This window comes from Rana temporaria, chromosome 11 (assembly GCF_905171775.1).
Source record: "Rana temporaria chromosome 11, aRanTem1.1, whole genome shotgun sequence".
In the NCBI taxonomy this organism is placed as follows: domain Eukaryota; kingdom Metazoa; phylum Chordata; class Amphibia; order Anura; family Ranidae; genus Rana; species Rana temporaria.
Window position 1 is genome coordinate 126,822,432 of NC_053499.1, and position 12,985 is coordinate 126,835,416.

The 12,985-nt window shown below is 43.1% G+C and overlaps 1 protein-coding gene across 3 annotated transcripts in view; it reads right to left on the reverse strand.

Annotated features, from left to right (window-relative positions):
* The window catches only part of NECAB2 (N-terminal EF-hand calcium binding protein 2), a 270,428-nt gene that overhangs the window by 18,012 nt on the left and 239,431 nt on the right, over positions 1-12,985 (reverse strand). For 2 of the 3 annotated variants that reach the window (XM_040329099.1, XM_040329101.1), the window contains 3 exons: positions 11,725-11,742; positions 10,815-10,894; positions 5,782-5,838 (listed from right to left, as the gene is read on the reverse strand). In XM_040329099.1, the coding sequence (XP_040185033.1) occupies positions 5,782-5,838; positions 10,815-10,894; positions 11,725-11,742 (155 nt within the window). The remainder of the gene's footprint in view (positions 1-5,781; positions 5,839-10,814; positions 10,895-11,724; positions 11,743-12,985) is intronic. The other variant, XM_040329100.1, reaches the window with a different exon arrangement.

Here is a 12,985-nt window from a genome sequence, read left to right on the forward strand (position 1 = left end):
CTCGAGTCAATGTACCTGAAGGGCCGCGAGCGTCCATTGTTTAAAAGTCGCGGCTTCGCCCTGGTCCCTTCCGTGATAGGCGTTTCCCAGCAGACACTGTGTTCAGTGTTCCGCCAATCATGGACGTCTTTTCATCCTCGGACAAGAGAACATCCGTGATAGGCGGAACACTGAACACAGTGTCTGCTGGGAGTCCAAGGATGAGAAGATGTCCGTGATAGGCTGCTGGGAAACACCTATCACGGAACGGGACCAGCAGGAGACCGCGACTTTTAAACAATGAATGGATGCCCGCAGCCTTTAAAAATTTCAGGTGCACAGGGAGGCTGCAATGGGCACAGTGAGGTGGCAATGGGCACAGTGGAAATGGGCACTGTGAGGTGGCAATGGGCACAGTGATTTGGCAATGGGCACAGTGAGGTGGCAATGGACGCAGTGAGGTTGGGCACACTGAGGTGGCAATGGGCACAGTGAGGTTGGGCACAGTGAGGTTGTAATGGGCACAGTGAGGATGGGCACAGTGAGGTTGGGCACAGTGAGGCTGCAATGGGCATTGTTGACCCTCTTTTCTGCTTACAGCGGCTGCTGCATTCTCACCCTAGACTTATACTCGAGTCAATAAGTTTCCCCATTTTTTTGTGGTAAAATTAGGTACCTTGGCATATACTCGAGTATATACGGTACATAGAAAACATTATTATAAAAACAATGATGATGGTCATATATACAATTTGATATACAGCTAAATTCTGAATCATAGGCCCAAATTGATCATATGGTTTTCAGGAGATGGGTCTTCTGAAAACCATATGATTGATTTGGGCCTCCTACACTGAGACCTTCTATTATGATTCAAAATTCAGCTGTATATCAAATTCTATATATGACCATCGTCATTGTTTTCTATGTATATTATATTGTTCAAATACATTTCTAATATTTTTCTATATACTCGTCTTTTCACCACTTTACTCAATAATTAACCTTACCCATACAATCCCTGGGGCATCCTTCCCAATTTTGGTGGTGTGACGACACGCGTAGGGACCAGGAGCACTAAACTGAACACGCTTTGACGGCAGGAAGACGAGATCGCCGCTCGTATCTGTCCTGTACCGTACCATTGCTACAAATTTGAGTTTTTTACTACTTTTTCATTAAATACGTTTTACCGCGGAACTATACTATGTGCCTCCTTTTCTCTCTCTTTATCAATATCCTCTGAGTGGTACATCCTATAACATTTGGAAGCCAGGAGGAAGAGCAAGAGAGACACACAGGATCACTTACGAACTCTGCGTTAGTTGGAGATAGGCCCACTATTCATGTCCTCTGAGTGAGTGCATGGTTATGTGATTCATTATATTCATGAGTGCCCTCACAGTATTACGCCATATATCTCTTTGCTGTTTCCTCTATATGCAAACCTGGTGCGGAACCCTCCAGCTACAAACAAGTTTCTTGCATCACTTAATATACACCTGAGGCTTTTTTCTGTCTGTCCATGCTACAGCCGTGAGGTGAGCATTAAGGGGCCACAAGAGGTGTTTGCACCGAAGCTATCTCTCCTCTCAAGTTTGGTTTCGGGATCACCTTCTAAAGACTTTTATTCTATTAGCCTAATCACATACATTGTGTCTTCTTTATCACATTTGAGTGATATCACTTGTTTATATATATTTTTATATTCTTTCACGTTCTGTTTGCTTTAGATGCTTGCTGAAGTATTTATCTATTGCACCTTGATGTTCACGTTGCTTTGATGTTTTGTTGAAGTATTCTATTATATAATTTATTTCACAGGAGGCTTTCTGTTGCCTCTAGTGTTTAATTCACTTATATATAATTCAGTGGGTTGTGTATCACTGTTTATGTTGATTTAGGTATACAGCGCAGTCACCATCACTTCTTTATTGACATTTTTGGGACCATTGTCATTTTCACAGCAAAAAATGCTATAAAAATGCATTGTTTACTGTGAAAATTTTGAAAAAAAAGCAATATTTGATACTTTTTGCTATAATAAATACCCCCAATTTTTTTTTAAATATTTTTTTCTACATATTTTTGGTAAAAAAAACCTGCAATAAGCATATATTGATTGGTTTGCGCAAAAGTTATAGTGTCTACAAAAAAGGGAGGCGTTTTATGGCATTTTTATTCTAATTTTCTTTTTACTTGTTATGGCGGCGATCTGCGATTTTTTTTTTTGTGACTGAGACATTATTGCAGACACATCGGCCACTTTTGACACCATTCACATTTATACAGCGATCAGTGCTATAAAAATGCACTGATTACTGTGTAAATGTGACTGGCAGTAAAGGGGTTAACCACTAGGGGGCGGGAAGGGGTTAAGTGAGTTCTAGGGAGTGATTCTAACTGTTAGGGGCGTGGCTTACTGTGACACATCACTGACTGCTGCTTTCGATGAGAGGAAGCAGACGATCAGTGACATGTCACCAGGCAGAACAGGGAGATGCCTTGTTTACAAAGGCATCCCTTGGTTCTGCCGTTCCGTGACCAGATCGCGGGACACCTGCGGACATCGGTCACGGAGACCGCGGCGGGTGCGTGCCCGCTAGGGGACAGGATTTCAAAGCAACGTATAATGTATATACATTGCTTTGCCTGGATGTTATAGTTGCGCTAAATAAACCTGACTAAGTGTATGAATAGAAATATTGAGAATACCTATAAGTAAAGCAGAATACAATGTACAGTGACAAATTACGGTGGTCACTAACTTCAAGGAGGTGTGATTACTGTGTGTCTAAAACCCCACAGCACCTCCCCTTTGGATCAGTGTAATTTTCCAAACCATCACTGCTCTGTGGCTCTGTACAGCAGAGAGGCAGGAAACAACATGCAAAAACGAAACTAGAAACTACAGAGGTAACGCACATTGCTGCTCTTTATTTCATTAATCTCTACGGTCTGCGGATTTGTCCATTTCGGAGAGAGCGACACTACGGGACCCCCATTGCTAACTCCAGAGGAGGAGACCCTGAGGAGCTCGGTGGCTTGGACATTCCGGTTCACCATTCTAACCCTTGCAGAGGTTAATATCTGCACAAGCGCATATGACCTTGCCATCTGAGGTCCAACATATCTGGTAAGGGTCCACCTTATTATTTTGTGTGACACCTGAGGAAGAATTCAGTGTGGTGGTGGTGTACAGCAGTCTCACTTCCTGTTCTTGCACTCCTAATTTGCCATTCGTGTGGAATTGGACTATTCCTCTTTGGACATAGAAGATTTTGTCCTTTTACTTATGGTCACTTATTTTTTTATTCTTTTGGACACTTTCTGTTTGTTTTAAAAACGGACACTTATTACGGTTCTCCAAACTTGTTTGGGATATAAGTCCATTTTTTCTCAGCAATTTTTGATGCATTTACATATTTCACATTTATCTCTGCAGTTTTGCACATATGTATGGTGAATTTTACCTATATTAACAGAGTAATTTGTCACTAGTGGTACATCGTATTCTGCTTTACTTATAGGTAGTCTCAATATTTCTATTCATACACTTAGTCAGGTTTATTTAGCGCAACTATAACATCTTTATCAACTTTATTACATGATTATCACATGTTTTTTGTGTTGCAGCTTTTCTCACTTCATATATTGTATCAATATTTTTTTGTACTATTAGCGCAGAATTTACCCCTTTCTATTACATTGCTTTTCCTGCCCGCGCTATTCTGTCAACATATACCAGCGTTAGGCAGTCGGCAAGCGGTTAACTGACTAGGGGAAACTAAAGGAAAAAAAGACTAAAAAAATATAAAAATTTAAGAAGCCACCTCATTTACAGACTGCTAAACTACAAACATAAAATGTTTGTTTTTGAGTTAAGTTTTTTTACTTGAGGTTTTATATCTTTTTTATCAGTTTTATAAAATCCTTTTTTAGAAACAAACATTTAAATTTGAGTGTTTCTGATTCACAGAGCATTTTAGACTTTGTATGCCAAGAACAAAGCCGTTGTTATTTGCTTTCAGACAGGTTTTCTATATATGAAATTATATACTGCAGCCATGCTATAGTTATTATATTCCAATTGCACATCATAATAAATCAGAACATACACGGTAGTGTGCTGCAATAAACGATTGGCATTGTGACTATATAGAATATAGCTAGAATATGTTGCCAGAACTTACTCCTGAACATCTCCCTAATTCTTCAGATAGGTCCAATTTATTGGGGACATTACAGTAATCAGTTTCCAAGCCACACAGGACTAATTCAAGCCATACACCGAACATCGATAACATTATGACCGTCCACCATAACCCATCGAGTCATATACTCCACTAGATTTCTGCAGGTATGCTGTGGTATCTGGCACCAAGCCGCCAGTAGCAGATCCTTTAACCACTTAAGACCCGGACCATTATGCAGCTAAAGGACCTTGCCCCTGTTTGCGATTCGGCACTGCGTCGCTTTAACTGACAATTGCACGCTCGTGCGAGGTGGCTTCCAAACAAAATTGGCGTCCTTTTTTTGCCACAAATAGAGCTTTCTTTTGGTGGTATTTGATCACCTCTGCGGTTTTTATTTTTTGCGCTATTAATAAAAATAGAGCGACAATTTTGAAAAAAATTCAATATTTTTTACTTTTTGCTATAATATCCCCAAAAAAGATATCATTTTTTTTTTTCCTCAGTTTAGGCCGATACGTATTCTTCTACCTATTTTTGGTAAAACAAAATCGCAATAAGCGTTTAACGATTGGTTTGCGCAAAATTTATAGCGTTCACAAAATAGGGGATAGTTTTATGGCATTTTTATTAATAATTATTTTTTTACTACTAATGGCGGCAATCAGCGATTTTTTTTCGTGACTGTGACATTATGGACGGACACATCTATGCATTAAGTCCCCCTCAGCCCTCTTAAAGCGGAGGTCCGGCCATAATTTAATTTATTTTTTTACACTTGCAAAGTTATTACTGCATATATATATCAATAAATCCCAATCTTTTCGGTAATAAATTAAAAAATGTACAGTTTAGGCTGTAATCGATCTACTGGCCATTTCCATTTTAGCTATGGGCATGTGAAGCCCAGTTGCTTTATCTTCCTGGTTTTTCTAACCGGGGTGCATGCTGGGTAAAGTTTTTTAGATTATTTTTGGGGATATTTATTAAAGCATAAAGTAAAAAATATGGATTTTTTGTTTAAATTGTCGCTTTATTTTTGTTTATAGCGCAAAAAAAAAAAAAACGCAGAGGTTGGACGCCAATTTTGTTTGGGAGCCACGTCGCACGACCGCGCAATTGTCAGTTAAAGCGACGCAGTGCCGAATCGCAAAAGGTGGCCTGGTCCTTTAGCTACAAAATGATCCGAGGCTTAAGTGGTTAAAAGACAAAATTCTGGGACGAAGGCGGTTGTTAATCCATACTGCCATTGCGGCGGACAGTTTGGAAAGCATTTAGGAACATGACAGCCATATCTGAAGATCGGTGGTACAGTGTGGAAGAGACTGGCTGAAATATCTAATGTAATCCCTAGGCAGAGCTGACTATCCAAACTAAGCCTGTAGGCAGCAAGTGTCCTAAGAAATAAATAATGACACATGCTAAACCGGTTGTGACATCTTCATTTCACTAAAATGTCACAGAAAACAGGTGCATTCACAGCCTAAGAGAGAAAATCTACAAATGACATCAGGGCCGTTGTATAATTATACCTCAGCCTGTGTTTTACTGCAAAGAAATAGGATTAGCGTTAAATCAGAGCATTCCTCCTGTCATATCCAATACTCACCGCAGAAGCAGTATTCTCGTTGTCAGAAATTCGCTGGTGCAAATCAAAAGACAGCGCCTGAAAGGAAACGGAGACGCATGAAGTCTTCTCGGGGTATATCACAAAAGAAGAACTCCACTGAACATTACATTTCTTACATAATTGCAGGTTGTAGAATAAATCCACATTACTCATATCTCTGTTTTTTAAGCTGACCTCCAGCCAGAAGTTTTAAAGGAGATGTACAACCAGAGCTATGTTTGGCTGTACTTCTCCCATGGATCATAGGACTGCAGTTTGTTTTGCACTTCTGTGACCCGTTTTCAACAGAGAGCGGGCTAAAGTCCGCTCTCTGCTGACGTCACAGAAGGTGGTCCAGGCGCGGGCATCATCACTACCATGGAGTCCCCGGACCGGCACCCGGCTCAGACTCTCAGCGAGAAGCTGAGAGCCTGAGCCGGCCGATCCCGCCCCTCCACATCCCAGCGCTCCAGTGAGAGAGAGGGGGCAGAGCAGAGAGCTATGACTGAGGCCTCGTACACACAGCCGAGGAACTCGACGTGCCAAACACATCGAGTTCCTCGGCGAGTTCAGCCCTGAAGCCGCCGAGGAGCTCGGCGGGCCGAGTTCTCCCATAGAACAACGAGAAAATAGAGAACATGTTCTCTATTTTCTCGACGAGTTCCTCGGCGGCTCCATCGGGCCGAAAGTGTACAGACGACAGAGTTTCTCGGCAGAATCCGGCTCTGACCGAGTTTCTCGCTGAATTCTGCCGAGAAACTCTGTCGTGTGTACGAGGCCTGAGAGTTAGCAGCTCTCTGCTCACGGAGCTGTGAGAACCGAGCAATTGGCGGTGTTCGATCGCTCGGTTTTCAGTGTTAGAGGCACCAGGGGACTGATGCTGAATCCACCTAGGTAAGTATGAATGAAAAAGAACCCCCCCCCCATACTTCTCTTTTAGTATTAATGCAGCTCTGTATTCATGAATACATTATAAAAGGTGTGCTGCAGTACAAACAACATGCTGATAAGAAGAGAGAGCAGAGTGACAAAGAGATGACCCCATCAGTCTAATGCTTCTCCTTCTACGCTCCAGTCTAACTTAGGAAGGGGGGACCCTATAAGTGCTTCTGGAAGCAGAACTTCAGCTGAGTCTGAAAAATACTGTAGCTGCTGACCTTTACAAAACACATAAACCTCGTACACAAAACCGTTTTTCTCGGCAGGAAACACTCTGCCGGGAAAACCCAACGAGAAAATAGAGAGCAGGGTTCTCTATTTTCCCGTCGGGATTCTCGGCTGTTTTCCTGACGGAAAAACTACTAGGGAGCATACACACGGCCGGGATTCCTGGCCAAATGCTCTCCTGGCAGTTTTCCTGCCGGGATTCCCGGCCGTGTGTATGCTCCCTAGCAGTTTTCCCATCAGGAAAACAGCCGAGAATCCCGGCGGGAAAATAGAGAACCCTGCTCTCTATTTTCTCGTTGGGTTTCCCGCCGAGAAAACCGGTCATTTGTATGCTTACCTGTCCCAGGTAAACCCGCGCATGCTCAATAAGAGTTCGACGCATGCGCGGTAGCATACAAGTTTAGTGTGGGGTGTAGCAAGATGGCAGCGACGGCATCGAATGTGACGAGCGCCGGCTTGTCGTAGTCAATGACGTCACTGCGCTCTTGCCATTCAAAAGAACGGCAGTTCTTTTGAATGGCCGTCTGTATGCACGGCAAGCTTGCCAGGAATCCCCTTCAGGAAAACCAAAGTTTTTTTCCTGACGGGATTCCTGGCCGTGTGTACAGGGCCATACAGTATTTACCAGCCCAATAAGTTCAGCGCTGTTTTTTTTACCTAGAAATCTTCAGCGCTGTCTTTGGTTCCGCGTCACCATTGTGCTAACAGTGACTTCCTAATCAGTCACAGCAGAACATAATACCGGTGTTGGTTCAAACAGGCGTTGAGGAGGCAGCATATTACCTCCAAGCTGCATGTCAAATGCCTCTGAAAAGCGTTCCACCAGGGATCACTTTTCAGAGGGGCGACAAACGAGCCATTAGTATTTGGAACCTGCCATTCTGATATACTGTTTTACCCCTCTTGCATGTACTGTATGTGTAAGGGGTGAAGTCATGTAGATAAGCAGGATATTTAATGCAGAGGAATAAAAGGGGAAATAAAGAAGGATTTCCAGAAAAACTATCATAAAGAAGCAGAAAATATACATATATTATTATAATGTATATGATATAAGGAGCATAAGGTGAACGGGTGAAACACCCAGAGCTTTTATCACTTTTATTCTCCATTATACAGGAGTTTAATGTATGGGCCATTGCCCTCCGCCCTCCAATAATTCAGATTCCAGCTGGGCTCTCATTCTGCTGGATGCACTGACTGCACAGAGCAAAGGCCAGAGCTTAATGCAGCCTTCAGCGAAAGCTTTATTACCCAGAGCTTTTCCCGTCTGCGAAGATGAACCTTGCTTCATTTGCTATCAATGTGCTCCCAAGGATATATACAGCAGCGTATTCTTTTTATCAAAAAATACTTTGCAGAGTCTAATTCTTGTTCTGAAGTTAAATCTGATCATGAAACTAGGGCTGTACACCATTACAGGGAAAGGAAAAGGGGCTCAGGCATAGCTGCCAAACTCCTTGTCTTCTATAGTATTAGTGCATTTTTCACAGCCCCAGGGACATGATTTTGTAGCAGGCATTTGTAACAGCCACAGAATCGATCCCCTTGGTGTTCTTGTTGCTTGGAAAAAATCAGTTGCGGTCAATGCCGCCAGAAATTGCAGCAATTTGTATTTCGGTCGCTGAGTGATTTCGTTTTTCCACCAGAACAGGTGGAAGGAATGAAAACTACTCAAATCCCTCTTGCAGCGCTATTGTATTTTGCTGGAGGGGAGCCTTCTCTGCCAGCAGAACACAATGATCGGTGTTGCAGGCTATAGGCGGCGGCACTAATCATTATGGAAAAACCCGACAGGCTGATTGCAAGTCAATCGATAGATCAATTTCTGTACAAGCAGGGTGCCCATACATTGATTGAAATTCAGCCAGTCCTTGCTGAACTGGCCAAATTGTTTCAGAATTTATGACTAAGCACTGATTATAGTATAGTGAAACGCGTAGGCTGGTATCTCTACCTTTTGCTGTATTTTGTAGTGCATTTTCCACCTGTTTTACAATAAAGACAACCTAAGGTTTTTTTTGGAAGTGCGGCTGTCCATTTTTCTAGCCTCTATATTATGACCGGCTTAAGTGTTTAGGGTTGGGGTTGGGTAGGACAGGTAGTGTTTTTTTTAAATCAAAGCGGAACTCCTTTTCCCCTCCTCTATCACTCTTGGACACTTTTTTTGGAGGGGAATGGGTACCTGGTTTCAACACCCCCCCCTTCCCCATTGCCCGCAGTCTTCAGGTTCATATTACAGGTCCCATAAGGCTGCAGGACCATTCACAAACTGACGTGCGGATCGCGCATGCGCAGTGGGAAGCTGGGAAAATATAATTTAGAACCACCTTAACCATTCCCTACTCCCTCCAAAGCTACGAAGAAAAGTTTTTGCTTTACATACACTTTAGGAAATACTAAGGCGACCTGTCGCAGCTGGTGCCCCATTTTTTGGAGAGGGGGTAGCAAACAAACCCCCCCAACCCACTCGCAAGCCCACGAGCCCCGCACTTACCTCATCCAGGTCACGGGCAGCTTCACCTCCCGGGCAATCCAGTCGCTTCTCCTCCCGGCCAATCAGGTCTTTAGCCCTGTACACACGGCCAGGATTCAGATTCCTGGCAAGATTTTCTTGCCGGCCGAGTGTACAGACGTACGATTCAAAAGAACCGCCGTTCTTTTGAATGGCACGAACGCGGTGACGTCATCGACTCTGACAAGCAAGCGCTCGTCACATTCGAAGCCATCGCCGCCATCTTGCTTCACCCTACCTATGCCTTGGAAGCTACCGTGCATGCGTCAAAGTCATTTCGAGCATGCGCGGGTTTCCATGGAGGCAGGTAAGGTTTCTCGGCAGGAAAACACTGGTGAGAATCTCACGACGAGAAAATAGAGAGCAGGTTCTCTATTATTCTCGTCTAGATTCTGGGCAGTTTTCACAACGAGAAACCTCAAAGCCTGGTACACACGCACGGTTTACTCGGCAGGAAAGCTCTGCCAGCAGTTTTCTTGCCGAGAAAAACGTGCGTGTGTACGAGGCTTCAGGACCCACTTCCTGATTGGCCAAGAGGAGAAGAAGCAAGACATTAGCGAATATTAATTTGCTAATGTCACACAAGTGGGTGGGCTCGGGGCACAGGACACTGCGCCCAAGCCCACCCTTGAAACCTCCGGCTCTAATCACATGCGTCACAAGAAAAAAAAATGTAGAACTCTATACGTCTGGCGCCCCGCATCAAGATTTGGGGCCGGCGCATAGAGATTAGGGGGGTGGAGCTTCTTATGGACGGGCCACCGCTAGAGGCAACCATTGTAGAACTTCCAATGTTTAAGATGCTCATTGCCTTAATATCTCTGGTTTCAATACTACTGAATCACATTTCTGGAATAATAATTCTTGAAATGAAAGTCTCTTTTTATTCATTCCAGTTCATGGATCGAAAAAGCAGAAAGCCAACCACCAGTATGACAAATGGGCAACTGGCATTTTCATATGGAGAGGCCATCATTGCTTTGCCAGGCTTTGAACTACACCTTCTAACTGCTTTATTGCAGCAGAGGCAGGTTGAGGACTGGATGTGCTCCTTTTTCTATATGAAATGTGCATTTCTCCTTCAGGAGGAATAAGAAAACTGGGTTATAATTAAATCAATTAAATCAACATAGGTTGCCGGAGACAGAGAAAACGTAGCATTCCGCAGATCATTAAATATATTGGGATAAATACATGGATTTAGATATGTAAGTCTAATGCACAACCCCAGTGGCCCTGCGACTCTGTGTCATATCTCATCACACACTGCTATGGCTTGTGAAAGAGCATGAACCAATGTGCAAAGATCTATCACCGCACACAGCACTTTATTCACAGCAGAATGAATCACCTTGTTTTCCAGTCTCCCGATCAGCTCGGCCAGTCGGTTAATCTGCGCCTCCAGACCCTCTTCCTTCACATCTGAGCAACCTGCATGCACAGAAACATGAAATTTACAGCCTACTTCTCAATAGGATTATTGGAAAACACCATTGAAAATGGGGATCAGCATCTCTAAGGTTGTACATCAGTCAGAGGCTTAGAGGACAGGATTATAGACACTGAAATACGCAATTCACAACACAAACTAGGTAGAAACTAAAACTAACTATGATAGAAGGAAAGCTCCAGGCTTGACAACACAACCTGTCCATGGTAGGTACTGTCAGTTGCACTTAAACTGATTAGCCTACATCAGATGTCTACTAATCTTTGACCTGGAAACAAAAAAAAAAAAACACGACTGTCCAATATAGCAAAAACACAGGCCAGATGTTGGAACAGAAGGGTTTTGGTGAAACTGAACTCAGAATTCTTTGGCCTTACAACACATTAAAGACAAATAAAAATATGGACAAATAAAAAATACTATTCATTTTGGGATCTATTTATCGAAAAAAAAAAAAAAAAATGGCTGTGTGAATGTCTCAAACATTCACACGACTGTCAGAAATAATCCCCATAATGCATATAATATTTGTATTTCGGATGATCATCAGCTCCATCAAGTGGCCATAATTCAGTATTTTTTAAGAAATACCACAATCAGGAAAACACTGTATTAAGGCCACTAGATGGAGCTGAAGATCATAGAAAATACAAATATTAGACACATTACACGTATTATTCCTGATGGCTGGGTGAATGCTGAGGCAGATCCCATATATATGTATTTTTTTTTAATGTTGTGTCACGTCTGGAGTTCTCCTTTACATTATAACATTCTAAACATCTCACAAGGATAGTTACTAGTTACTGACCTTTACCATATACTAAGACTACAGTCAGTGGTGCACAAAAAGAACAAAAAAAGTTCTAAAACAGTTTGCAAAGTTAAGAATTGGGCATCTCACTCACACAGGCTCACTTAACATCCAACCTTTTTGCTGCCAATACGTACTATCCCTGTTCTCCCCTGCCCCCTCTTCCCGCAGAAATACCTGGTAGTATAGGAATGGCAAGCAGGTGACTCCATCTGCTTACTTTCACAATACAGTGTGGGTTGGCTGAGCAGCCAATCACCAGGCTCAACCACTCATTTAGTGGGGGGCAGGATAAGTGGCCTTAAACCATATGTGAGACCCAACCATGACTGATCCACTACCCGGGTCTGTTCTTGGGGCTCCAGCAGATGAATTACCTGGTCGGAGAACAGGGATGGTGGTCAACACCAACACCTTTTGAGTCCCATGATTGTTAAGGAGCAGTGAGGACTGAGAGAATTCAGAACATCTAATCTAATATACTTGGTCCAAGTCTGTAACATAGAACGTATTGAGTTCCTTCTTTATATTATAGGGCACAATTTATAAACTACCTCTCCAGTAAAAAATATACCAAGATTTCATATATTCAACAATAGTGTACTTTTAGTCTATTATAGAATGTATTAGGTTGGAGGATCAACGTTAAAATCTAGCAACTAGTATTTTCAGAAGGAGAGTTCAACAATGGCATCCTCTGCAAGTACCAGATGATTCACCAGCCAAAGCACACATGTTGTATCTAGGGTGTCCTACACACCGAGTGCAGAGTTCAGGATTACGCTCTGTACAGAGTGCAGGCCTCAGGAGTGCGTTATTTACAGAGTGAAGCGTTCAGGGGCGTGCTATGTACAGAGTGCAAAGTTCATGGGCACACTATGTACAGAATGCAGAGTTCAGGGGCACACTACGTACAGAGTGCAGAATTCAGGGGCATGCTATGTACAGAATGCAGAGTTTAGGGGCACACTATGTACAGAGTGCAGAATTCAGGGGCACGCTGGGCCAGATTCAGGTACAAATACGTTACGCTACGGCGGCGTAACGTATCCCATTTACGTTACACCGCCGCAGGTTTACAGCGCAAGTGCCTGATTCACAAAGCTCTTACCTGTACACTTGCGGTGGTGTAACGTAAATCTGCTCGGCGCAAGCCCGCCTAATTCAAATGGGGCGGGCACCATTTAAATTAGGTGCGTTCCCGCGCCGAACGTACTGCGCATGCTCCGTCCGTCAAATTAACCGACGTGCATTGCGC